The sequence below is a fragment of the Lonchura striata genome, chromosome 4 (assembly GCF_050655825.1).
Source record: "Lonchura striata isolate lonStrDom1 chromosome 4, ASM5065582v1, whole genome shotgun sequence".
Classification (NCBI taxonomy): domain Eukaryota; kingdom Metazoa; phylum Chordata; class Aves; order Passeriformes; family Estrildidae; genus Lonchura; species Lonchura striata.
This window is the reverse complement of record NC_140706.1, coordinates 32,148,699-32,176,623: the sequence shown is the minus strand read 5'-3', so window position 1 is coordinate 32,176,623 and position 27,925 is coordinate 32,148,699. Positions and strand designations below refer to the sequence as shown.

At 47.7% G+C, this 27,925-nt stretch overlaps 1 protein-coding gene and 2 long non-coding RNA genes across 3 annotated transcripts; 1 reads left to right on the top strand and 2 right to left on the bottom strand.

Moving 5' to 3' along the window:
• Positions 1-3,235: 3,235 nt before the first annotated feature.
• On the bottom strand, positions 3,236-9,984 carry LOC144246123 (uncharacterized). Its single transcript, XR_013339807.2, has 2 exons — positions 5,563-9,984; positions 3,236-3,475 (listed from the first exon to the last, which is right to left on the bottom strand). It is a non-coding gene; the product is annotated as an uncharacterized LOC144246123 (long non-coding RNA).
• A 7-nt stretch (positions 9,985-9,991) lies between these two features.
• Positions 9,992-27,285, top strand: LOC146767576 (uncharacterized). The gene is made up of 2 exons (XR_014955118.1): positions 9,992-16,140; positions 24,745-27,285. It is a non-coding gene; the product is annotated as an uncharacterized LOC146767576 (long non-coding RNA).
• Positions 16,252-24,755, bottom strand: LOC146767577 (uncharacterized). The gene is made up of 2 exons (XM_085578745.1): positions 23,965-24,755; positions 16,252-17,948 (listed from the first exon to the last, which is right to left on the bottom strand). The coding sequence occupies exon 2, from the start codon at positions 17,939-17,941 to the stop codon at positions 16,583-16,585; it is 1,359 nt and encodes a 452-aa protein (XP_085434871.1). The 5' UTR covers positions 17,942-17,948; positions 23,965-24,755; the 3' UTR covers positions 16,252-16,582.
• Positions 27,286-27,925: the final 640 nt, after the last annotated feature.

Below are 27,925 nucleotides of genomic sequence, written 5' to 3'. Positions count from 1 at the left end.
CAGTGGCATGATTGACAATTGGTGTGAGGTACCAGAGCTCAAAATCTTCCTTAAGAATTGGAATTTACAGGTTTCCACTCAACAAATAAGAGTAAGGCCCAAGAGGGGTTAAAGGACTAGTGAGCCATGTAACCATGATGCTGTATAATACCAACTTGTGTTTTGACAGACAATCCCCCTGAAAAGTGGGATTGGAGCCAAACAGTCTCTAGCTTGGCAGAGACAGATCCTAGCAATACATTTCATTCATGCCAAGCAATGTTGATTTGCTTTGGTTCACATTCATTTGTAAGCACCCTGTCTGCACAAAGCCCCAGATGGCCGTGGAGACTCCAGCACAACAATATTTTGATACAAATGCTCTTACAGAAGCTAACAGAGCCTGAGCTGGTGTCTAGGGACAACAGTCCTCACTAGTTAGCTGTTAGACAGGGTTTAGGAAGAAGCATACATAAAGGAAAGAAAATTCTTCAACTCAAATTGAACATTGATCCAAAATTGTTTGAGAAAAGATCCTTAACCACTTAGATTGTTCAAGAAATCCTCTTGGCAAAAACTGCCTCCAGTGTCCTTGAATTTATTTTTTCTTCCCCAGTCCTACAGAAATCACAAACAAACAATAGAAATGAAAGAAAATTCTCTGGGCTGACACCAATAGCTCCATCTGGCTTGTCAGATACACCAGCCTTCCTGGCAGTGCAACTCTATCTGTGCTCTTAGGTTCAGGAGCACATGCAAGAACAACAGCTGCTAAAATAAAACACCATTTCCCTTTTCCCCAGTGAACTAGAAAATCTAAGAGGAAAACTTGTCCTTCTTTGTCTTCTGAAAGAAAGAAAAGAAATCATAACATGACTCATTGACGACTTATAATTCCTTTTCAGTTCCTGTTCTCCTTCACACAAAGGAGTAGTTGAACACTTTGGCCAATACAGCCTGACTAGTTTAGTTGTTTCTTTTCTGTCATTAGAGAAGAATGCAGGCCACATCCAGACATAAAATCCTTGACCTGCTTGCATTTCTTTGAATAAGAGGGTTTGTGCCAGTCTGAAGTTTTAATTCTAAGGTTCTTCTTCTTCTTCTGCCCACCAAACCAAGATAAAAAAGTCACAGATGGTGCTAGGCCCACTGCTGACTTCCACAGAAAACCTCTGGCGATATGTGTATCAGCCCTCTGAGCTCACAGAAGGTCTTACCTTGGTAGAAGTCATTGGCTGCAGAAGTTTTGTATCAGTTTATTTGCTACTGCCTTGTGCATTCTCACAAATGCTTCTGCAAGGGGGTGTGCATTAGGCAAAGCATCTGCTGCCCCTTCAGATCTTCCTGGATGATACTTTATGTCAAGTCAGTTATTTCTGTGATCTTGTGGTATGCAGTAGTTCATCCATGAGGAATTCAAGACAAAAGAAGGGGGTTGCTCTTGCTGTCAATCATGTACAGATAATAAAATCACACACTTGTTTGCTACAGAGCATTTCAAAGCCAGAAACTCCAGCTTTCCGGGAGGAAAGCAGAGATCTTTCACTGTTTGAGGCAAAGTTTTCCTCTAACTATCTGGTATGAGACTTGCCTTACTGAAAACATTAACGTGCTGAATAAGGAGTACATCAAAGTGGGACAGTGACCACCCTGATTTACAGCCAGGGGCTATTTAATGTTCTTTGAAGTGCTTCAGTTCAGGCAATTGTGACATTTAGAGAGCACCTCTCCAAATCTCTTACTCTGTCCTTCACTACAACAATCACAGGTCATATCAATAACTTTTCTATTTGAAGAATATCTCTTGGAGATGAAGAAATTCAATGAACTAGTGGAGACCCCTCATTGGCTCCCAGTTTCCTTGCAAGGAGCTGCATGTGCTTGGTACATGATTGTCAGCCCTGCTCTGTGAATGCTCCCTGACAATGGTGTCCTTGGGGAACAGGCTGTGCTTTCATGAAGTGTCACTAGAATGAACAAAGAGGGTGGCTCTTTGCACCATAGCACTATTTGGGTGTGCAAGGCCTTTTCCCTGGAGACCCTGACTGCTAAAATCATAGGTGGGACAAATTCACAGGAAGAAAGTGCACCCAGGGCTGGTAAACACAAACAGCACACACTCCAGCCATCCCAGAACTTTATGTTCTTACAGAGGGTGGAAGAGGAGTATTTAATCACTGGGACAAGTTTTCAAGTGTTTTGCTTAACCCCTCTCTTAACCCAGTGTTATATGATCACTACCCAGATCTCCAAGAGAACCTTCTCTTAATGGCTTCTCTTGGGCAGTAATTGCAGCTCACTCTTGCCCACTTTACACAGATACCTGAACTGCTGCAGGGGTATTCATAGCTGAAAAGAGAAGAAAAGGGTTGGGGGGCCAGCAGCAGGGGGGATATGTCTCCAACAGGACTGAATCCAGTCAGCACTGCCTGATGTCAGCCCCCTATATCAGTGGCTGAACTTCTGCACACCTGAGGTGGGAAGGAGAGGATGCAAATTTCACTTCAAATAAGCTCCCAAAAGAGGCCCCTAAGGAAAAGCATGGCTAGTGTGGGTTGGAATAACAATTTTGACCTGAACCCTGCACAGCCACAGAGGGTTACGAGTTACTTTCGAGCAGTCGTGAAGGCAATTAAGAAAAAATAAAGAGTTCACCAGTGGGCTTAAACTCACTCCAGAGGGAAGCTCTGTCACTGAAAGATAGGTAGGACTCATGTCAAGGAACACTGGGAAGCCTGCACCAGCCAATGGTGGCATGTGACACAAGACCAGCTCCTCCCTCACCCCATGTGTCAGCCTGAGCACAGGACTGTCCAGCTCAAGGGGAGGGTGTCATTTTCTTGGTCTGAAATTAGTCTTCAACCCTTCCAAAGAATTAGAGTTTTGCGTGGATATCAACCCATCTCCACCACCACTATTTCCCCAACATTTATAACTCACATCTCTGCAACATCACTACTTTATTAACCCAAGACTGTGCTTGTCTGAACATCAGTGTTCTGTAACACAGAAGTTTTTATCTCATTGAGGAGACCTTGTGCAATGCATTTCTCTGTTGAAATCAGAAAAGTTGAGTTTGCTAGACAGCAAAACCAGATATCACTCCTAAGCACCTGGATACTGTATATTCTACTTAGTCTATACTGTGTCGTCATTTCTCAAATGGTGGGGGACTGTGGTGAAGATTACTGCTGTTCTAGAAACTGATGTTAACATGTAATGGTGTGAGTGGGGAATGAAAACTTGGCAAGATAAGTGGGTTTGTGAAGATTTTTTAGTTTATTTAGTATAACAAGACAAAACTATAATCAACCAAATAAAGCAGGTGTTACTAATCCTGCTATGTTGTACCACTAACATGTTCCTCAGCACTTGAACTCAACACATCCATTCATATGGTAGTGGCTCCTCCAAGAAAACAACTTGGTATTTTGCACATCCACCAGTGCCTTGCACAGCAGTTCCTGCCAGTTTATGATCTTGCTTAAGCATCAGCCTTAAATGATAAAAGTATTAGATTAAAGTCTAACAATCTTGCACAATCTTATGGTCATCTAGTGCTAGACAAATGTAGACCTATTCAGCAAAGTATTTAGGTTTCAGATTTTTCCCATTAAATGAAGGGTAATTTGAGAGGTTAAAATATCTTGCAAATAAGTACTCCAGTGCCTACTTTCCAAGAACAAAAAAATATTCTATGTTTGATTTTTCTGTTAGATTTCTACATGGAACACAAAGAGACTTAAAACATTAGCTTGAGCTTAGTATACCTACAAAATAAACTATCCAGGTTTAGCATAAAATGTCATTTTAAAAGTAAAAAATATTTGGAATTTGACATCCTTTATAGCCCAGAGGTTACAGGGAGTTCAGCTTTAACTTTTGAACATTAGTGCTTAAGAACTGAGGGAGTTGGGCTTACATCATGATCTAACAGAGAAACAGACCTTTATTCTGACAGTAGTTATTTAAGCTAACCTGAAAATATTTATAATTAGGTGCCAAATGCTGAAATGCTGGCCTCTGACAGGCTGCCTGCAGCAAGCATGCCCTGTGCTGCAGAGAGTTTGCTGCCTACAATTGCCCTTACTTTTTTTTGTGTGCCACTGCAAATTGTCCATCTTGGCTTTCGTATTTTTGATCTCATCAGTCCTGGCTTTTCATTACTGTGTCTTATTCATTAGTAAGGCTATGCTGGAGGTTGAAATCCTTACCTGGAGGACACAAATTAAAGTCTCAATTTTGCCCATTGTTCAGAAACTACAAGTGTCTGGTTCTCATCCTGCAGACTCCTGAGCCCCCCTGGGGAGTTTGCTCCCACAGAGAAGCTGTTTACAACCCAACCACTGCTCTGGGTAAAGAAATCTTCTCATTATATCTGTTTCCCAGCTTTGGGTGTTTCTCCACCAACAAGCTACAACGTCTCAAGCAAAGCCTTATCTACATCAGATTTTCTTACAGGTAAAGTCCCATCCCTGTCTAAGCACCATGGATGACGTCCTTCCCTAGAGGAAGGCACGGTCATATCTGGACATCAGGATCAGCCTTACATTCTCTCACCAGCTCTGTGCTCAGGTTACAAAACCCTAACATATTACCAATAGCTGGAGCTGGTCTCAGCCATGGCAGGAATCTTATATCTGAGAACAGGAGCTAGAAGAGCCCACAGTCCTGGGGTATCTGATCTGATTTTCCATTTGAGTACCCAGATGTTGCCCTGTTCTTGCGAGAGTTTCAAAGTTCTCCTAAAAGTTTCTTACACCTTCTGATCTTTACATATATTTACTGCAGTTCTCACACACTGTTCATATAAACAATGATTATTTTACATTGTTCTTTGTCAGGGGAGAAAATTGATGGACTGTTAGTTTGACCAGTGTAGTTAGAGAGGTGGTAATTTCACCCTCCAATTCACTGTCACTTTTGGTATTCTATATAATAGTAGAGTCAGAAAATAAAATCTCTCTTTAGGTTCTTTTCTTTTCCCCTTTGCATCTAGGGTCAGTGTGTGAGTTATGTCATGCTGTAGTGTAACACACAGAGGTCTCTGTGTGAGACAAATTCCCTTGATTTCTGTCCTCATTACTCTTACTGCAAGTCAAAGCAGACTTCAGCAGGATTTCAGTGGGAACTGGGTGTTGCAGATAGGATGTTTCTTCTGCTCTGAATTCACTATGCCACATCTGCATCCTATTTCTGTTACCTTGAGTTGTAGCTTTGTATTACTGCTCTTCTCCACAGTACTGAGATTTATAATCACATCTTTCAATTCCAGTAGTGAAGACAGTCTGTCATTTGACATTCTTCTGCGCTCTGTCAAGGCCTTTATCATAGACTTGAGTGAAATCGTACCATTCTTTTCCCTGAAACATGCCCCCAGTGTGGAGGTTCCCATTTAGTGCTCTGTAAAAATGCTTTTATCTTTCTATGGACATCCTGAAGTCAATATGTTTTCAATCAATATCACCATTTCTAGAAAGCAACAGTTCATGCTGGCAGGAGAAGCTGAAAACCTGAAGAGCTCCCACTTTCCTTTTCTCCTTCTTTTGTAAATTACTCTGGATTCCAGGGGCCATCTCCTACCTGTGGAGAGACCTCCCTGCCTCCAGCCAAGGGGATCCTGCTTGTCCTGCTGTTTTACATATCCTCTGGTGGCACAGCTTTTCCTCTAGCCCAGATAAGCCCATCTGGACACTGTCAAACAAGCAAAGGGAGAGCATGTGTCAAGTGTCTCTTGCATGTGTCAAGCATGTGTCATGTATGTGCACACTGTTGCCCCTTTTGCCTGAGTGCCACCACACTGGGCTGCTCTTGAGTGTTTCCTTCAGCTGTAATGACTCAGAGAAGTTAAAGCTGTAGGTAGTTTTATGGTTTTCTTGGAGAAGAAGCTAAACAAAGCTCTGATTACCTGAAGTGAAGAGAAATAAACAGTAGGAAGGCTTACTTCTTGGGCAACCATCATCCCAAGGGATCTCAGAAGTCAGAGTGCTTTGCATTCTTTCTGAGAGGTGCTTTTCTTCTGGTAGACCTCTAACATCAGCTGCCTGATCTATCACCTGTTTGGGGGCAAGGAAGGTTGTCATGAAGCCAAATCACTTCAGGCTCTTGTTTGCCCATACTGTTCCCTGTAGTTATACCTGAGGCTGGCACCGGGCAGGGAGGAGTGGGATGGGCTGGAAGGCACCACACTGACCACGAACAGACAAGCAGGTGAAAGTGTGCCCTTTCCTCTGCTCAGGATAACCAGTAAAAAATTTTATTTTTCATCCTTCCTCTTTTATCCCCAAAACAAATAGCACCAAAAAATGGCACATGCGTCTTGACAAAATGATGTGCTCTCACTGCCACCTTAAGTAGGCAGCACAGAAAGCCACAGCAAAGTAGCTCATGTTCCCAAGGTTCATTTTCACCTTGTTTCCAGGGAGCCCTGTGCTGTGCCTGTGAGTGCTGGATGCCACAACTGTTTCCTCTGATATGTTGTCAGAAGCAGTCAGCCCCCATGCCCCACCATGCCTTTTGAGTGAAAACCCATTTGAAAAAATGGCTTCTTGTTTGCCACAGGTCAGGGCTGACCAGGACTGTGGTACTGGGTTCTGGGCTACATCCTGTTAGGCATGTCCCTGGCCACCTCCCATGCAGAGGGGTGGAAGAGCATGGCTAAGGTCACCTAGGCAGAGCAGAGGCAGCTGGTGGCCCGAGGTGGAAAGCACGGGCGGTTCCTCCAGCACCAGTCTGCTGGGGCAGCCTGACACCAAACAAGCTCTTTGCTCAGTCTGTTTTAATAGCACGTGGCTCAACTTCCTTTGTTTTTCCTTCTGACATTATGCTTATGTGTTAATCCAGAGCATGGCAGCAAAAAATATCTGAGATTTCCTGCAGTGCTGTCAGCTGCTGGAACTGGACACCCTGTAATAACCTCCAGGGCCAGTGGCCCTCTGCCTCCAATTCCCAATAAGGACTTATTTTCCTTGGCATGTCCAACACATGCAAAACCTCATTCTGAGGGTTTTTCGAAAGAGAAAATAGGTGGCAAAGTGCTTAGCTCTTTCAAGGAAGTTTGGAAACGATGGAGAGCAACCATGTGAGCACTGAGTGTGGTTGTCCAGCTTCCAGCACAGAGTTGTAAATCACCTCCTGAATGGCTGTCACAAGCACACCAGATCACAACAAAGAAGCTATTTGTCTTTCATCAGGACTGCTCGTCCAGGATACAACACCACTGATAATGCATTTAGCAGGTGCAAGAAACATTTGAAATGGATATCTTTTTTCCAAAAAAATAAGGTTAAGAACTTGTTTGCTCTGCTTGTTTGGAGTTTGACTTATTTTGTTATACTTCTCCACAGCTGCAGTTTTCTCCACAAGCTGGAAATGGTTGCACCAGAGGCAGCAGAGTCTCAGGAAAAACAGGAATATTTCCAGTACTGCAGGCAGGGATTTACAACATGCTTAAGGGAGCATCACAAACTGTGTCTTACCCTGGCTGGACTGGAGAAGTATTGAGGTTCCCACACCTGGGTTTGAAGCCCAAATCCAGGAGATGGTCCTTTGCATGTGCCAACATGCTGCCCTGCTTTGTGCACAGTACTGGAGTTATCCACTCCCTTTCCTGGGGGAAAGAGTCAGTGTAACTGTAGCTGACACCAGCTTGAGTCTCTCTGATGTGGTTTCCTCTCACCTGAAGGCCAGCATCTCACACTGCCCCTTGCCAGTCTCTGTGTCATTCCCCAGGCACTTCCTTGTGCCCAGCATCTCCAGCATCCTTCAAGGCTCTGGTAGGCTGGGAATGTGATTTCCAATTTCCATTCTCCCTTGGGAACTAGTATTGCACAGGGGTTAGGCACATCCCTGGGGAGTGCCACCCCCTGCTCATTCAGTCCTCATCAGCATAGCACTGCTGCCATGCTGGAATGTGCCACAGGAATCACCTGCAAGTGGTAGATTGGACCAATACTTTCTAAACATTAATTACAAGCATGTTATTTTAAAATGTGTGACATGAACATCTATCAGCAAGATTCTGGATGAATAGGAATTAAAAATACATTGCATGAGACATTAAATGTTTTCCTACTGATGGCATTTGAAGCACATCTGAAGTCAAAGAAACTGAAAGGGAAATGCTGCTCATACACCAGTGTGAGACATTTTCCTTAGAAAACTCTCTGAGAGTGGCACAGCATTGCTGCCACCAGCGAAATGGCAAAACTCAAAAGTGCCCTGGAAGCAAGTCAGCACTTGCAAGCAGCCAAAACACTGGAATGAGCAACTTCATCTATGGGATACTGATCAGAGGAACTTGGAAAAGCTCTTCTGAAGAAGAGAAGAGAAGCACCAGTCTCTGAACTAAGTTTCATTCTGGATAGCCCATAGGCAGAAACTCATGATTACTCATGCAAAGTCATTGTTTTTTACATGGCCTTTGTGCAGCTGCTAGTATGCCTTTCCTCAAAACAAGAGCATTACATGGTTTTATGAAATGTGAAACCACAGCACTCACTCTAAAATAATACATTGTAAAAGAGTAGTAGGTTTTGTCTTCTTCTTAGGAGCCAACACATCAGATTTAATAATTCAGGTGCGGCCTCAAAACAGCCCCTCCTGCTGCAGTTTGCCATGGCAGAGGCAGTGTTTGCCCAAATGGGTACCTCCAGCAATAGCTGGCTCAGGAATAAGGCTCCTGGAAGAAAACTCTTATTCTCCCATTGCTATGATGGCCTTGGTATGGCACAGGGTTATGAAACCCCAAACCCTTGCTCCTACCCCTGATGTATATTGTCTGTGCTATGTCAGACCATTTTCTCCTTAGAGGATCCACCATCCAAACCCCCTAATATTGTGGCTGAGCCAGGAGGAAACCTGTCACTAAAGGATGCTTTCAGTGACTGCAGGGGTTTGTGATAGGCTTGTTCCTCTCCAGAGGTTTGTTTTCAGTGGCTGTTTCTCCATGCCAATATGAGGGACTATTTTGTCTTTAAATGGGCCAGAGTTTAATATAAGGTATCTCTGTGTACATTCTGAAGTTCAAGTGTGAGTACAGAGCAAACAGTTTATGGTTCCACAAGATTCCCTGCACCATCTGAACTAAAGTATGAACTCCCTGGTTGCCTGAAATGGGATATCTGATGGGAAATCTGACAAGAAAGACCACATATTTAAAGGTTAAACAGCAACAGGAAACTTCCTGGGGAAACTTCAATGGCAGGATGCCTGCTCTGTCAGGATGATAAGATCTGCTCCCTGACTCCATCTGTCCCTTTCAGCAAAGTCAACTGCTGCATAAACACTATGGACTTTGACCAACAGGACCTAGGGAACCCTCTTGCACAAGAATCAATCCCAGTTTTCTGGAGAAAGTAGAGCACAAACATGTTTTCCTCTTCCTTCACATATTTATAAGCCTGAAGTCTGTTTCTGCAGCTTCAGATAAAATGCCTGTTATGACTTTTTTTTTTTTTTTTTGACTGTACCTTATGGAAAGGTCAGAACAGATCTAAGTCAAAAATAGAAAAACACAGGTGAAAGGTGACACAGGATGATAACTGTCCAGCCAGTGAACAACTGGAAGACCCCAGACCCAAAAATAACCTTTGGAACAGGTACACAGACTGCAAGGGTATTCAAGCCCAGGGATTCCTTTGTTTGTGGTCCCTTCCCGTATCCACCAGGCTGAGCTGTTCCTACTGCTGTACCACTCAGTTATCTAATGTTCCCCCCATGCTTTAATCAGACACCCGGCGCTCTGCTACAGGAAATCTGGGGTAGAGAACTTTCCTTAACAATATTTATTTCCACTTCTGAGCGCTCTGTGTTTATTTTCTTCGGTCTTTAATGGAGCAAAGATACTCGCGGGCTTATGGGTCAGGTCTCTAACCAGACTGAAAGTCCTAATCCAAAGGAAAACCCTCTTCATTCTTCCTTGCCGCTCAGGGCGGACGCGCCGGGAGGGCGGGCGCTGCCGACGCTAGATGTCAGCGCCAACACGCGGGAGCGGCTCCGCGCTGCGGGCGCTCCCGCAGCCGCGTGGGGAGAGCCGCGGAGCCTCCAGCCCGGCGGGGAGCGGGGCTGGAGCATTGCCACGGCCACGGGGAAAGGAGGCTGCTCTCCCTCGGCCTTGCACAGAGTCCCTTTTTAAATAAACACGCCTTTTTACATTTTAAGGGGTGAAAACTTTCAGGCGAAGTTCCTGCCCTTGTCCCAGGCGTGCCAGAAGGCAGCTAGCATCTCCTGGAGACCATCAGCTGCACCTTCCCTGCTCCCCGCCGCCCCAGGCTGAGGCTGACCTGCGGAATCTGCCAGGGAAGGCTGACAGGGCGAGGTTCCATGGCCATTGAGAGGGAAAGCAGCTGAGATTGCTGCCTTGAAGAAACCACGAGCTGTGGGCTCTCCTGGGCTCAGACTGACATGGGGCACCTTGGGTTTTACAGTGGGTGAAAGCAGTGGCAGGGAAACAGCACTCACCAGGGTACTTTTTGCAGGTAGTTTAAAGCTCCGTTAATGGCTTTTTTCTCCTCACAGCATTGTTGACCCGGAGTGTTTAGCTCACAGACACCAGTTACCAAGGTTAGTATTGATTGAAAACCCTGAGAGAAAAACAGAAAGTGCCCAGTGAAAACATAGCATTTCCTCATATTTCCACTCTGGGTACAGAGGCAATTTCCCCTTTCCTTGTTTAGAAAACAGCCTTCCTTCTCCATTTCCCTCTCATTCTCCCAACCTCACTCTCTGGCAGGCCAGCCTGGCAAGGGCTACAGGCTACCAAGGTGAGATGCCCTTGTGGAATCCAGGGATTAAAGGCTGGCAGTTAATACTTGCTCCTTCACCTCTGTTCCTGCTTTTTCACTTAAAAAAAAAAAAAAAAAAAAAAAAAAAAAAAAAAAAAAAAAAGTGTGAGAGTTTCCCTGCCACTGCCTGTCTTTCCTTCTGTCCTGTTATGCAATGATGCAATGAGCCGCATTCAGAAATCTCCCAGGCAAAACCCAGCAGAGTTGCAGCTCCATAGGATGCAGTGTACTTCCCATATGCTTGTTTGGGACAGCCCTGGCCTGGCAAGGGCTCACCGTAGCAGGGATGAGGTTCCTGCATCTGAACTGAACTGCCTGGCACAGAAAGTGCTCAGGCATCCCTGCACCCAGGCCTCCGGCTTCCTTGGTGAATTTGCCTCTCATGGAGACAAACCTAGAGAGACCTTCAAGGACCCACACTTTTAAGAACACCTCTTCTTTCAATGAAGGGATTTTCAGCAAAGCAAATGCAAACAACTCTGGGTCAAAATAACAAGTATTTAAGCTGCTCCAGCCTGGCATCTTGCAGTAGGTAGCCTGTTCTGTTGGCTTAGCTGCTCAGTGAGATGTGTTTCATTGTCTGAACCACTTCCTTAAAGAACTAGATGAGCGGTGGATACAATTTGTTCTTCATTATTGCTGGGGGAAAACATAGTAGCACAAACAACCACATGCACTGGTTTGAGCAGTGACTCTTCAGCTGCTGGTCCTCGGGTCAGCCGTGGCAAGGCTGAATTGCAGGCAGCCAGTGTGGAAAAGTGTGTGTGCCGCCAGGCAGAGGGGGTGCTTGGATTTTATTGGCTTAACATCATGCCTTTCCATGGTTTGATTTTTTTTATTTTTCATTTCCTTTACAAAGCTCTTTTCCTGGCCTAGATCCTGGCAGCACTTCATTACACAACAACAGTTGCCATGGCCACTGAAGTGGAGGCAGCAAGCAGCACTGCTGCAGTGCTGGCAGGAGCTGCTGTGGCTCCCCGGGCACACAGATTCCTGGTGCATGGGAGGTGGGTGCATGAGCGTGCAGGTGAATGAATGCACTGCTGCATGAGTGCATGGGGGTGGGAGTGCATGGATGCAAGGGCAGACATCCCACAAAGGGCCAGCAGCTGGGAGCAAGTCATGCCTCACAGAAAAGGTCTGCTGTGAATGGGCTGAAATATTTTGCATGGGCTCAGTATGGGCATCTGCAGCTTCATGCCTGCTTTAGAAATAGGGATGAGTGCTGGAAAGGGAGGGGGTGGAGCTGCAAGGATGCTCAGCACACTGCCAGCTCTCTGTGCATGTGCAAGCCATGAAAGTGATAAAAAAAAATAGGCCCTTAGTAGTTCAAGAAGTTCTGAAGAGGCAGCCCACCCCTCCTGTTGGCCTGCTCTCCTGCTGTGCACAGGGCTTGTGAAGGAGTGGGAGAGATAATTTGAAACTGTTGGGGCCTCCTGGTCTGTTAGTGCACTGCAGGTAATGCAGCCAAAGAGGAAAGCAGTGCCCAGCAGCTGCTGCTCAGGCAGCTGGAAGGAGCAAGTGAAGTCGTGTACAGTGCACACTGGAGCTGGCAGCACTCAAAAAAGGGATTCTGGTATGTGCCACCAGATCAAGGTGTTTGCTTCTATTAACTCACCTCCATGCAGATGTATTGAAGACCCCCACAGAGAATCTGCTGATGTGAGTTACTTACAGCAACAAAAAGCTCTTGCTGTGAAAATTGCCAACCACTGTTTCTTCTTCATCCCTTCTCTGCTGGAGATACTGGGGCAGGAACAATGGCAGCAGATCTGCACTGGCCACCCAAGCTCACCCAAGTTTGGTGTGCACTTCTAGCCTTGAAGAAGTGAGGATTTAAATCCACCATGCAGGGGGCTGCCAGTGGAGGGAGGCTGCACTGCCTTTCTTGCTGCTGCTCCTGTTGTAGCTGAGATGCAAGAAAAAAGGACTGGTAACTTAAATCAGTGTGGTGAGACCAGCTAGAGTTAATTTTGCAAAGCTCTTTGTTACTCATGGCACATTACTTTTGTTTATATTCTGTTCTATAAAACTAAATAGTTCCTCTCAGTTGTTTTACAGTCTCTAAAGAGCTCTAGCTCATTTCTCATCCCATTTTACATTTGTTTGCTTGTTTCTCAAGCCAATTCTTCCAGTGTCTCCTAAATCATGTCTACTGTTGTCTGAATCCCTTCCAGTTTCTTGCCATCTGCTCAGCGCCAAAATGAACAAAATATTCATGGTTCACAGCAATATTCACAGTGACACAGAAACAGGAGCCTTGTGCATCGGAATTTCTGGGCCTCTCCAGCCAAATAGCATAAAGATTAGTGCCTTTGTGGCTATAGTGACTGTACCTTTTTAAGCTTTTAACTTACAACAAGTACATAGGATTTCCTTGGATCAGATTTTAAATCCTCCCCTCCCCTTCCCCTCCCCTTCCCCTCCCCTTCCTTCCCACCCATTCTTTTTCTGGAATCCAGGAGTTGCACTTGTTTTGAGTTAAGAACCCACAAAGGCAAAGCTTTAGACCTTAGCTCATTACCTGTTATGCCATTCCTGATCTCTGCAGCATGATCCCTTACTCAGGCAGTGGTATTGTGCTCTTCAATCTCTTAAATGTAACACTTTTGCATGGCTTCAGCCATACAGTGCCCTGAAATCTATCTCTGACCTCTGTGGTTCAAAAATCCTTGTGGAACTTTGAGTTGTTCTGGAGTCACATGGGGTCCTGGTTTGTTGCATTTCATATGTATTTTGTTGTCAGAGTCCCAAGAGAAGATGTGCCCCTTACAAAACCCTGAGCAAGTCACTTTTTTGATGTGTTGTCAATCACATTTTACTCTTCTCAGATGTCCTTAACATAATGATCACAAAAATCAACCTAGCTGTTCTTGCCATTCATCATTAATTCCTGGAAACTTTTTCCTTTAATCCAAGAGTGAGAATTCTCCCCAGCCTTTCCATGTCCCATTGTGTTGTGAGAAACCTGCTCCAGAGCAAGACAGCCTGTTGTCAGGCTCCTGATCACCACAGCACCTTTCCTGGGAGGATGGAACACAAGCCTTCAGACATCACTGCTCTTACTTCAGTCAGCCAGGTCATATTCTGTAGATGAAGCTCCTCAGCCACACCAACCCTCACAATGTGGTGTCAGCTTTTGGCACACTTTGTGGCAGGGAAAGGCTGACCTATCAGACACAGCAGCTTAGAGCCATCCCTTCAAGACACACTGAGCAAAAGCTCCAGATTTTGCTTTTCTGGTAGTTTTGAGTTTCATAGCTGTTGCAACACCAGGCAGAATTCTCTATAAATGCTACTGTTTGCTGTGTCTAATTTATTTCACAGCAAATAAAAGTGCACATGATAGTTATCCATTCCCTCAGAGAGTAATATAAATTCTTGAGCCTTTCCCTCACTTAGCCAAGACTTTTCCCCTCTGTTGCTTTAAGTGTGACATTTTTCTCTGAGGTAGGTGACTTTACAGCTCTGTTGGCTAACCTTGGTAAAAACCTTTTCCCAGAAGTTTGATGATGATTCACTGGCATTATTCAGAGCACAGATTCTCCTGTTTAAGCAACTCACACAATTTCTGTCAGCAGCATGTCTGAACACCAAAAATTGCCAAGTGATGACAAGCCTGAGAAGGGCTGGTGTTGGCAGAGCAAAGTTTTTTCCTGTCATGTTGAGGTTACAGATACTTTAGTGTGTCTGTTCTGGATGCATAGCTGTAGATCCCCTCAGGAAGCACTTTTTCTCCCCTGTAAGATCATATCAGAAAGAAGTATTGATCAGAATAACAGTGAAGAGATTAAAGCTGTATTGCAGAATGGGGTGTTGAAAGAAGCCTCAAGTGAACATCTGCTATTGTATTCAGGTCCTGCAGTCTTCTGCTCTTGTTTCCTCCTGTCTTCAGCTTGGCAAGTGAAAGCGAGGTTCAGTGCAAACATTAGACACTTTGTTCCACATATAGCTTCACATGTAGGTGGGGAAAGGGCCAAGGCTGAATTTGTTCTCTTCTAGTCTCTATAAACAACCTGAACATCTTGCAGCTGTCAAGAGTACAGACCATCACATCTCATAAACCATCTGCAAAACTTTATGTGATATGGAAGATAGAAAGAACAGGCGGTGTCTTGTAAGTTGTTCTCATTAAAACATCTAATTTAAGTCAGTCTGATGCAAAGTTCAGTTTTTCCAAAGTGTGTACTGGTTTTTGTGTATGCCAGTGGGTCATGGGGTAGTCTCACTCACACTCACATGGTAAAACAGGTACCCTCTGATAACCTTCCCATGGGAACATGCATTGCAAGAATGATCTTAACACTCTCAGCCTGCTAGGGAGTGACAAGTAAGACAACCTTGGGCTGTGGGACAGTAACTTGGTTTCTGCAGAAGTTTGAGCAGCACAGCCTGAAACCAGAAATGGTAAAAATGCTTTGGTGGAGAGGGGGATGGAAATGCCCCCACCTCAGGGCAGCCATACCTGATTCTTCCTTACTCCTCATCTGAGGACTCCTGGAGAGGAGTTGTTGCTGCTGGGGCTGTCTCTGCTTCTCAGTGTCACATTAATTTCTGTATATTCTGGTCCAGGCCGTGGCACACCTACTTTGCATCTAAATCCACTTTGCCAAAGAACTTGCAGTAGTGCAGATCTCAGTGTTTCTTCTTCCCTCTACCCTTTTGTTAGAGATAAATTTCAATTCCAGAATATAGGCGAAACAAATCCACAGCAGCAGTTTCACTGGCACCCTTCAAAGTATCTGCAGAAACTAGCTAGAAGAAGTTGCTCAGTTCATGGTCTACTGAACAAAGCTCTTGCCTCCATGACTGTCATAGCCAGACTCAGACACACATCAGGGGATGGGAAGCTTGGGCTGGCACCAAGAAACCTATTTTTAAACTGTCTCTGCTGCATAACATAATATGAGATTAAACTGCATGATGCCTACTCCCTAATTGCTTAGAGTGATGCCACAGGAGGGCACAGGGGTGGGCCTTGGGGTGTTCTGCCACCCCTGCATCCACCCACTGCCTCCGAGGGCTGTGGGAGCTCCATCGCCTCTGAGCTTTCGGGCATGGTGACAATAGTCAGACTTTCAGGCTCTGCCCAAGAGCAGGTTTTTCACTTTCTAAGGCATGCAGTGACTTTTCAGCAAGGTTTTCTGCATGGCTTGTACTTTCTAAGAAAGGAGCTGAAGCGAAGCCCAAGAGTCAAGAAGCAGCTCTGTTACTTGCCCCAGGGACAGCAGCGCTATGTACATGCCCGGAAAAAATCCCTGCAGATCAGATAGAGATGTAAAACCCCATCAAACCACTTGAGAGAGGGAGTGAGAGGTTTTTTTACATGAACAACTTGGATGAGATCTCTTTTAAACTTAGCTGAAATGAAAGGAGGGTGGGTGAGGCTTCTGGGTCTCTGACCACTCTGCTTGTCAGAGAGCCGAGTCCTCGGAAGCCGGATAGCGTAATGAAATCTTCCTCTATGAAGGCGGGACGGCACACAGGCGGCTTTATTTCCAGGAGCGTTTATTGAGGAACAGCAATTCAGGGAGCGAAGGGAAAGCAACCACTCCGGGAGGGAGCTCGCTCTGAGAGCCTCGAACGGGGGGCGGAATCGGGATTATAACGGGGACAAGAGAGGGAGGGTCCAGGCACGAAGCGTTCAGTGAGGGAAGGCTTCGGGGGCAGAGTCAGGGTCGAGTGGCAGGGTTATAACCAATGAGGGTAAAGGGAAAGAGCGGTTTCAGGGAAGGAACCAATGGAGGTATAAAGAACAAAGAATTTTCTAGCACCAAGGGATGACAGACATACTGATTGATAACAGGGGAGGCAGGGAACTACACACCTGTCACCTCCCAGGGTAATTCGGGGGGACAGTTTCCCAAGTCCCCTCCCACATCTCCCCCGTTCTTGTTAATTAAATAAATATTTGCCAAAGTCTTGGTAAGCGTCTTTTTGAAGATGGTTAAGGCAACTGAAATCAGAAGGATAATTATGAAAATCCAAAAGAGTCCTTTTAAAATGGAGGCTGCCCACCCGGGAATGCCCCACTGCATCAATAGTTTGTGGACGGGGTCCACAGCCGAAGTTTCCGTTTTGATGTCCTGTACTTCGGTCCGGATCTGCTGGATGTTGGCTTGGATGGAAGTGCTCCGTGATGTTAAATTGAAGCAACACAATCCTTCGAAGTCTTCGCAGCTGTGGCCATGGGCGAGCAGCAGGAAATCAATAGCCGCTCTGTTTTGTAATGTGGCTTGCCTGGTGGTTTGCTGGTCTGCCAGAAGATCGGAGAGGGCGGCAGACGAGGCGTTGGCATGCTTGCTTATCCAACACTCCAGGTGAGAAAGCTCACCGAGGGCCTTAGCTGCTGCATACCATGGTAAAAAGATGGATACAGCGACCCTCTTTGTTTTTCCCCAATCGTAAATTTCGGAGTCACAATTTTCGTCGAATTGAGCATATGATCTTTTGGTGCGTGCCAATTGTCTTTCTTTTTTCCAATCTAGAATTTGAGTTCTGTTTGGAGTGAGGGTAGCAAGCTTGCCAAGGCTGCATGGGCCTCCCTGGAGCCGAGATGGAATTCCCGACCATACTCTGTCCCCACAGATAAGAAACATCCCCCTGGGCAATGTCTTGGGATGAGTGGATGAAACCGAAATCACCTGGCTAGTATAATTGCACCAGGTTTGGCTGTTATATTTTTTACTGATAGGTGTTACATCTTTCCGGTATGTGTCTTTGGCCAAGTCAATTCCGTGCCAATTTTGACTTGGCCTCCTATAATAGAATTTGACACAATATCTAGCTGTGGAGGACCCCAGTAAGTCCAATTCTTGGGGTTCCTCTTTGCTGTTGGGCAAAATTTTGGTCCACTCATCCCAAGTATCGACCGGGTTAGGCCTCCTACCCGTGGTTCGGAGCAGGTCGGAATTGGATACCGGCCAATCATCAGCTACCAAGGGGACCCCTACCAGGCAAGTGGACAGGGGATTGTCCACGTTGCCCATGGCCAGACATAGGTTATCCTGCTGCAAGGACTTTGCCAGCGTGATCCAGACGTTTTCTTTCGGCTGTGGTACCACCCAGCCATCTGCTACATGCAGCCACAGGAGGATGGAAAGCGTGGCTGCAACCAGCTGGGCGCAGTGGGACATCTTCTGTTGTTTCTTTTGGGTGAATGATGTTCTGGCAGCCATCCTAGTACTAAAATTAAACAAAACAATATTACCAACATACATTTGGTTCCCTCCCCTCCCCCAGCTCCCCCTTTTGGGTTAAAATAAAAAAATAAAAATAAATTTCAGGACGGAGGGGTAAAGGGATGACGGGTTAGGTATGAGGGTAGAGGGAACGGCACAGGAGGGGATGGGGTGGCGGAAGTTGTTAAGTCTTGCAGAGGTAGGTATGTCCTTGTGATGAGGACCCGGGAGACGATGTTGGGTGGTCTTCCGGTCCTCTTCTTTTTTCTCCGTCGCCACGCCACTGCATTATCTGGTGGTGATTGTGATGGGGTCGCTGGGTTGCTCCTCGCTGGGGGGTCCGTGGTAGTGCTCTCCAGGTACGGTTTGACGTATTTTCCAGGAATCCATTTGGGACCCTGGGCTGTGGAAACACAAGCGTACCCTCTCCCCCACGTTATCAGAGGGTACGGCCCTGAGATGATTTTTGATTCTGGGTCTCTGATGAGGACTGGCGGACGCTCTTTCAAAACTGCCCTGGTGTTATTGCAAAAGTGTCTGAGTGCAGGGGGATTCGGCTCTCGGTCAGAACAATTTAAGAAATTAAGAACATAAAGTGCCTTGCATAATCTTTCAACTGGTGTCATGGCCAGAGCCGAATCGTGTTGTTGTTCTAGCAGCCTTTTTAACTCTTTGTGGGAGCGTTCCACTATTGCCTGTCCTGTGGGGTTATGGGGAATGCCGGTGGAATGGGCAATTCCCCATTGTTGTAGAAATTGTGCGAATTTTGTCGAGGTGAATCCAGGCCCGTTGTCCGTTTTGATGGCTTTTGGGACTCCTAATGTGGCAAATGCCATGAATAGATGTTTGATGATATCTTTTGTTTTCTCACCAGTGTGGAGTGACGCGAACACGGCCCCAGAAAATGTGTCTATGGACACATGCAGGTATTTCAGGCGGCCAAAAGGATTATAGTGAGTGATGTCTGTTTGCCACAGCTCCAATGCTGCCAACCCTCGGGGGTTTATCCCCGTTGGCAGCGGTGGAAGGGCGAAGGACTGACAGCTTGGGCATGTGGCTAGTATGGCTTTGGCTTGTTCTTTTGATATTTTAAATTGTCGGGCAAGGGCAGGTGCATTTTGATGGAAAAACGCATGGCTGAGCCTTGCCTGTGCAAAGATGTCTGGTAAGGTTAATGAAAGTGCAGGTGCAGAGTAATGAGATGTCATTGCAAGGAGGTCGGCCATCCGGTTCCCCTCTGCAATAGCTCCTGGCAGGTCTGTGTGAGCCCGGACGTGCATAATATAATAGAGTTGCTCTCGGTGGGAGATCAGCCAGATTAATTCCGTGAGCAAATCGAATAACTGTTTGTTTTGAACTTCTTTGAGCAGGGCGTGTTCTGCCCGTTCTGCTACCCCGGCAACATAAGCCGAATCTGTTACCAGATTGAAAGGTTGCTGAAATTTTTTGAATGCTCTCACGACCGCAGCAAGTTCTGCGATCTGGGGGGAACCCTCAACCAGTTGGATGTCAGACTCCCACTTCTGACTCTCCGGGTCCTTCCAAGTGATCACCGATTTGTGGGATTTTCCCGACCCATCGGTGAACACCGTGAGAGCACCTTTAATAGGTGTTTTATTTTTGAATGACTTTGGGGCCAAATATAACGTGTCTTTGAATATTTTATGTTTAGGGTAATGAATGGAAATCTGTCCAGGGTAACTGTCTAAAGCAATTTGCAAACTTTCGTTTGTCTGAAGCAGGGATTCCAATTGTTCCAAATTAAGAGGTAGGTAAATGCACGCCGGGTCACACCCTGCGAGGGTCCGGAGGCGTTGTCTGGCCTTTATTATTATCCTAGCCATCAACTCTGCAGGAGTTGAAATAGTTTTCGCTGGTTGGTGCGGGAGAAACAGCCACTCAATGATAAGGAGTGGGTCCTTCCGCCCAGCGTCCCATTGAAAAAGCAGACCATGGAAGTTTGGGCACTTACCCAGTATGGCAAGGGTGACGGGAAGGAGCCGATCCACACGGTGGGCCTGACGGGATCGTATGGCCTCAGCGACTCTCTCCAGGGCTCCTTTGGCAGCAGGTGTTAGCTCGCGAGGGGAAGCTAGGTCGCCATCTCCTCGTAGCAGGTTGAAGAGCGGCGCCAGCTCTTCCGTGGTGAGTCCCAGGAGAGGTCGGATCCACGTGATGGTACCGCAGATCTGCTGGAGATCCCGCAGGGTCCGTGGGTCGTCTTTGACGGTGACAGATTGGGGCGCGACAGTCCTTCCCGTAATGTGAAAGCCCAAATACTTCCATGGCGCTGACAGCTGGATCTTTTCTTCAGCAATTTCAAACCCTGCAGCTTTAATGGCTTTAACAGTTTTGGAAAGTGTGATCTGCAGATAAGCTTGTGTTTCAGCGCAGATCAAGACATCATCCATATAATGCAGGATGATCGCTTCAGGGAACAGCTTTCTGATCGGCGAAAGCACCTGGGCCACAAAAGTTTGGCAGAGCACTGGAGAATTTTTCAGTCCCTGGGGCAAAGTGGCCCATTGGTACCTCTTATAAGGCTCCGCCCTATTGATGGAAGGGACGGAGAACGCGAATCTGGGGGCATCTCCGGGATACAATGGGATGTTGAAAAAGCAGTCCTTGATGTCAATGACTGCGAGCTGCCAATCCCGGGGAAGCATGGAGGGTGAGGGAAGGCCAGGCTGCAGGGGGCCCATGTCCTCGATTACCTCATTGACCCTGCGCAGGTCTTGGAGCAGGCGCCATTTGTCTTTGCCAGGTTTTTTAATAACAAAGACAGGAGTGTTCCAGGGGCTGGTGGAGGGTATTAAATGCCCCAGGCGGACCTGCTCCTCTACTAATTCATGGAGCGCTTTTAATTTCTCCTCCACAAGGGGCCACTGGTCCACCCACACTGGAACATCGGTCTTCCAATTCAGCGGTGGGGAGGTGCGCTCCGCAGTGGCCCATACTAAAAATCCCATGCAGGGCTAGGGATATCGAGGCGGGCACCCCATTGGGACAAAACGTCCCTGCCTAATAACATGATGTTAGATGAAACAACAAAAGGCCGAATGGTGGCAATCTGTCCCTCAGGGCCCTCCACACTTACCAGGTGTTTGCTGCGCATGGAGTTGACAGCTCCTCCCACTCCGGAGATTGTGCCACAAGGAGGCACCAACTCCCAGTCGCGGGGCCACTTTGACCGGGGTATGATGGTGACGTCTGCCCCGGTGTCTGCCATCAGGTCCAGTTTGATGGACTTTCCCTGAAGCGATAAAACAGTCTCAATCATTGGTCTGGATTTGCAAACATTTTGTGTGAGGAAGACAAAATTGTCTTCCCCGGAGTCATGTCCAGCGAAATAGTCCTGTGCTGGTGGATCGGTGAGGTCGGCCACGTCGAGGAGGTACATGGCAGCGAAGGGGAGCCCCTTGGTGATGGTGCAAGGTGGTTGATGGCAGACGACTGAGACGGTGACCTCGGACCCCGGCTGAAAACACACCACTTCAGGAACGACGGTAACACGGTCTGGTGTGAGCCTGCAATCTCCGAGTATTAATACTGTTACCTCACAATTACGGTAAGGGGGTTCCAGGAACCCAGCGGGAACTCTCACCAGGTCCTCATCCTGGAGAGTCACAGTGATGGAGCTTTTGAGGACCCGGTGAGTGTCTGAATCTAAGTTGCGGATTCTACGGAAGAGGCGGAGCCCGTCGTCGTGGCTCCGCCAACCCTCCGGAACTGTCCGCTGGGCCACCGGTCCTCCCGGATGGTGGGGAGGCCTGGGCGCTGTGAGGGGCCACTTGTTGTCCTTGCGCGGCCCCTCCCCGCGCTCCGCGACCCGTTTCCCGCCTGCTGATGGTAGGGCATCGGGTTCCTGGGTATTGGTCTTGGGGAGGGTGTGTACGAGTAGTGTGGTTGCTCCGGGGGCCAGTATGGGCAGTTGGCTTGTATGTGGCCCATCTGGCCACACCCGAAGCACCGGATGGTGTTCATCGTCAACATTGCCTCCCCAATCCCCTTACTTACTGCAAGGGCGACAGTGGTCTCGGTGGAGGCGGCTTTCGTGCAGGCCTCCACCATCTGTGCGATGGTGGGTTCGGGGTCCTGAGGTAAAGTCCTTAATATCTTCTTTGTCTCGGCTGTCGCGTTGGTCATGGCCATCTTTCTCAGGAGCTCTTCCCTCGCTGCAGGATGGTCTATCTGCCGGTCGATGGCCTCCCTCAGCCGGTCCACGAATTTTATGAAAGATTCCTCTGGGCCCTGGGTAATAGCTGAAAAGTTCTGGAGCGGGGTTTTCCCATCGGGGATTTTTAACAGTGCCGCTCGGCCAGCCTCCTTGATGTCATCTAGGACCTCCGTGGGTAACAGTATTTGGTCCTCTGGCTGGCTGAACTCCCCCTCCCCTGCCAGGGCTTCTATGGCTTCCTCTCCCTCTCCAATTGCCTCTGCTAAATTGTGTTTTTTCAGAAGAGGCTTGAGGAGCTTTCTCCATTGAATGTCCCACAATAAAAGCTCGGTGGGAGTGAGCAGGGACTTGGCAATATATTTAACGTCATGCTGGACCAATGTATGGCCCGAGAAAGTGAGGTCCAATACATTCTTAAAGAAAGGAGAGTCTCGACCATAGTCTTTGGCAGCCTTCCTCAGTTCTTTAATCTCCACATATGGGAGTTGCTCCCAGTGTGGCCGCTGCCCCCTGGTCCTCACCACAGGTGCTGCGAACGGCCCCAGATCTTTTGCGAGTTCTAAATCCCCATCCTTAATTGCCTCTGCCCTGATCCGGGCCCACCCACCTCCCGGCCTAGGTGTGTGCCGGGGGCTGCCGCTGTCCTCATCCTCATCGGAGGATGAGGCAGGACGAGCAAGGGCTCGGACCTTCCCCTTGGCCGGTGGGCTTCGGTGGCATGAAGCCCGGCAGGCCAAGATGGCCTGCTTCCGGCCAGGCCGACTTCCGGTTCCGGTGGCGTGGGAACCAGAAGAGGCCTGAGGGGAGGCGTGGCCAGGCTCACCCACCGGGGTGTGGCCTTCCGGCAGGGGGTTCCCTCCCACCGGGGCGTGGCCTTCCTGCAGGCCGGTCCCTCCCACCGGGGCGTGGCCTTCCTGCAGGCCGGTCCCTCCCACCGGGGTGTGGCCTTCCTGCAGGCCGGTCCCTCCCGCCGGGGGCCCACCCAGGGGTGTGGCCATGGGGGCTGGAGGGGCGGGTCCCGACGACGTAACAATCGACGCGGTGGTAGGGGCGGGACCCGACGCAGGGGCGGCACTCGACGGAGGTGGAGCCTGAGGGGGACTGGCAGGGGCCCGAAGGGAGTGAGGAGGTGGAGAGGAGGCGCCATTTTGTCCCTCGGTGGCGGGCTGCTCGGCCATGTGGCCGGCGCCATTTTGTGAGGTGTGGTGACAGAGATCAGGAATCGAATAACATGGTTTTAAACTGGGTACAGGGGTTTGAGGGCTTTGGGGAGAGGAAAGGCTCGCACTGGGATGGCCAGTCCCAGGACGAGGAGAGGACAGAGTGGGGCGGGGAGCAGCAGGGAGACGGTAGCAGCCCTGTGCCTGGTTATGGCAGGATCTGCTGCCCGACCCACCCTTAGGGGAAACCGGGTTAGGAGTGGGGGGGGCGGGATGAAGGTTAGGAGAACCGGGAACCCAACTCTCACCCTTTTGTTTAAATAAAGTGTAAATAGAATGAAAAAGTGGAAAAAAATGCCCCACAGAAAAATTCCCCTTTACTTGTAATGCGTATAACAGTTTCCCAATATTTCCCCAGAAAATAAGAGAAGAAAAATCATCCCTGGAGGTGTCAGGGAAGTTATCGAAAATAAGATTAACAAAAGCCTTAAGGTCCCTCTTTTTAAAAGAAATGTTACCCAAAACAAGGGAGGATTTAACGTGGAGGTAAAAATCCCGCCGGGCAGGAGACAAGCGATTGCCCATTCTCACTGCAGAAAAAAGGAAATCCCCAAAGAGACAAAGCGAGAAACGAAAAGGAAAAGAGACAGGGTCGGGTGCCAGACAGGGCACCAGGAACTCACCACAAAAAGACCGCTGTCAAAACGAAAAAGCCTCTGAGGGGGAGAGGAAGCGCTGCAGGTCTCGTCCCGTTCGGAGTCTGCTCCCAAACTCGAAGTCGAACCAGGACGAGGTGTCTGCAGCCCGCGAGTTAGGCGATCTTCTTCAACGAAGAGCAGCCGCTCGTGGAACTGGCGGCGAACGGCGCTTTTCGTCCTCGGGCAGCCGGATCACAGAGCCGATGCAGCCGAGGAGACGCTCTGCGGCTGACTCGTGAGAGGGGCCAGTCTGTTCGGGCGCCAGTTGAGGCTTCTGGGTCTCTGACCACTCTGCTTGTCAGAGAGCCGAGTCCTCGGAAGCCGGATAGCGTAATGAAATCTTCCTCTATGAAGGCGGGACGGCACACAGGCGGCTTTATTTCCAGGAGCGTTTATTGAGGAACAGCAATTCAGGGAGCGAAGGGAAAGCAACCACTCCGGGAGGGAGCTCGCTCTGAGAGCCTCGAACGGGGGGCGGAATCGGGATTATAACGGGGACAAGAGAGGGAGGGTCCAGGCACGAAGCGTTCAGTGAGGGAAGGCTTCGGGGGCAGAGTCAGGGTCGAGTGGCAGGGTTATAACCAATGAGGGTAAAGGGAAAGAGCGGTTTCAGGGAAGGAACCAATGGAGGTATAAAGAACAAAGAATTTTCTAGCACCAAGGGATGACAGACATACTGATTGATAACAGGGGAGGCAGGGAACTACACACCTGTCACCTCCCAGGGTAATTCGGGGGGACAGTTTCCCAAGTCCCCTCCCACAGGTGGGGAGTTTTTTTATTGCTATTAGAAGCATTTTTCAGTCTGCCCTAAAAATGACATGAAACTCCAACTTCAAAGTAGTTTATTTACAGGCTTGGATTTAAAGAAATCTCTGTGTGAGGGGGAAAGCTTATTCCTCAACCAGCAGGCAGAACTGGAGCTGAGGGAATGGCTGATGATTCTGGCTCCTTAGGTATGAATTAGGTGTGATTGCTGTTGGTAACAACAGCCAAGAGTAAATATTTGGGGGAGGGAGCTATAACTAGGCATGTCATCTAACCAATCATAAGCTGGGTCTGGACATCAGAAGAGAAGAGATTTGTGTCTATCTTCCCATGCATACTAGGGGGATTAAACTGCTTTTTGAAACAAATAGATGATATAACTGCTTTAAAAATTTATAAAAAGCCAATGTGGCAGCATACTTGGAAAGCTAAAGATGGGGTAAGGCAGGGCCTTATGGTGGTATGACCTTTCATAGAACTAATAATAAAATTGGGGTTTTGGACTGACATACACTACTGTCTATACCAGCTAAGGGGAAAGAGTTCCAGGATAACATCTGGAACTCTGACCTGATGAAAACAAATCAGCAGAATTTTTCACATATACTTTCATATAAATGGAGGCAAAACTGTGTAAGAACAAGGCCCCAGGGCCCTCAGCTGAACACACCAGATGAAGCAGGTTGTATCCCATGAGGTGCTACCGCAAAATTGTGGGGTTGGACTGACACCATGCTCACAGAGGCACCATCATCTCTGCCGTGCTTGGCTGCCTATATCTCTCTGTGTTCATGTGTTTACATTTCCGTTTAAATTTACCGGCAGTTCTGATTTTTCTAGAGTTTTAACAGACTTTGTTTTGATAGATAATTGCTACAGTCCTGCCATATATTTTAATTTTGAAATTTATTAATCTGCTCCCAGCTATAATTCCATCTTAGCCTAGTTTTGTTTAAGAAATAGGAAATGTTTTGTTATTCCCAGAGCAACAGATGTGAATATCATCCTGAGGATGGGAAGCTTATCAAGTGCCCAGTACAGTATTTTTCAATGTTATTTCAAGAAACTCTTTATCCTGAGTCTCTCTGAGAGGAGACATTGCTTTTTGATCCCTGCATCACAATGAAGTTTTACTTTATGTAAGCTGTGGAGGAACATGCCATAGTTTCATTTATTTTCCCATGGAAGTTGTAAATCTGTGCATCTTTCATGGATTAGTCATATACACTACAGAACAGAATTCTTGTGGTAATCCCATTTTTTTCTCCTTTTGTATTCTGAAAAAAAAGGTTGCCTCTTCTGATCAAAATTGGTTTTGATCATGTCTGGGACATGAAATGATAAAACAAGAAGAAATATCAGGGTCCTTTTCACACTGGAGCAGAGTGAACAAGTGCCTGGTGGTACCTGTGAGGTCACTGGTACCTGCAAACATTGTCTTCCTAGAGTTTAATAGGATTACAAGCTAGATTTGCACTAGAGTTGATGCTAAAATCTTTCTGACTTGCCATTCAACCTTACCCCTACCCACTTTTGGAAGCCCTACTGAGTGTGAGTTCCCACTATGCTGCTCTCAGCCTTCACAACTCAAAATTCTATGAACCATTCATCTGAAGATCAGGCCCATATTTCTACTGTGCCAGAGTTTTTTGAGAGATGCAGGCACTGAAAAATAGTCAAGGTGCTGTTTCTTTTTTGGGCTAGGATAAGTATGTGATATGTCATACTAACCACAGTGGGTGTAGAAAGCTGCTCCTAGTTTCATCTAATGCTTCCCTAGTAACTCAGAAACTGAGACTTTAATACTTTTTTGCTAAATTTCACTCTAGAGATAGTCTGAGATTTCCCTCCGCATTAGAAGACACCAAGAGAATGTTTCTTATAATGCCAACTGGTAATTAATACAAATTAGTGACAGGAAATATGGAGCTGAAACTTTTGCACTGAATCAAGCCATGCCTCCACAGACTGTAGCATAGGAACTGCTCACTGCGAAGTTAGGAAGTTCAACAGCCTTTGCTAAAAACAGTCCCTTTTACTTAACTTTCGCTTCTTCTCTCAGTTTTGGGCTGATGTGATTCCAAAGAGAAGTTCCTGTTTCTCTTCTCTCCTCTCTCCCATTCAGCAGGCCTGTGCAAAGGGCTGGAGGGAAGGAGGGCGAGCGTGCTGTGCCTGTCCCGTGCCGTGCCCAGGCAGCCCCTGCACTGAGCAGCTCCAGACACGGGTGCTGGGAGAGCTGAGCCCTGCTGCCCACCCCTGTGCTGGCCTTGCCCCGGGAGCCAGCACACAGCCTGGGAGAGCTGCTGTTCAGTGTGCTCCTTCTCACTGCCAGCTCCCAAGGGCACAGGGCACAGACACCACGGCCAGCCTGGCTCGGCACATGCACACTGCTGCCAAGGCGAGGGTGCGTGGTGGGAGCTCTCCCCGCATTTGTGAGCAATTCCTGTGTAATGAAGCAGCATTTCATCCACAACTGCTCTGAAATGGTCAAAGTATTGGTGAGGCAGTGAGATTAAATAAATCTCTGCTTAAACCTGATTACCTGTGTTTATTTCTTTGAAAGGCCTGTGAATAAGAAGAAAATAATTGGATTCTGCCTGGTTTGTGGGGAAGCAGGTGGCATAGCAGTTAGAAAATCCTGCCTAAAAGCTTCTCAACTCAGTGGCCACTTTCACTCAAATAGGAAAGAAAGGGTAGCCAAAGAGGACAGAGAAACCAGGCAGTACTACCTTCCTCTCCTCCCCCTTCCCATCCCTGTCAAGGCTAGGCTTTTGGCTAAAGCTTATGGGGTTCCCCAAGTACAGGGTGCCATGTGCAGCCTGTGACTGACAACAACACTTGTTTCCAGGCCCGTTTTGTCACCAAAGAAATCTCTCGGCTACCTCTGCTTTCTATCAGGTAGTAAAAGGTGGGGAGAGCCTGCTGGCCCTCCCGCTGCAGGGACAGCCTGTGTGCAGGCACAGGCATGACCGTGTGCCCCCCATGCCCGTGGGCTGCCAGGGGAAGGGGCTGCTGCAGGCTGGCAGGGTGCTCAGCACACACAGCTCTGCTCAGCACGGCGCTTTCTGCATCCGGCAAAGTGGGGCCGAGCTGTGGCCACAAGCGTCCTGAAATTCCCCCTGAAAGAAAGTAACACTCCTCAGTAAAAACCAGACAGTGGTCTGAAAGAAAATCTTTT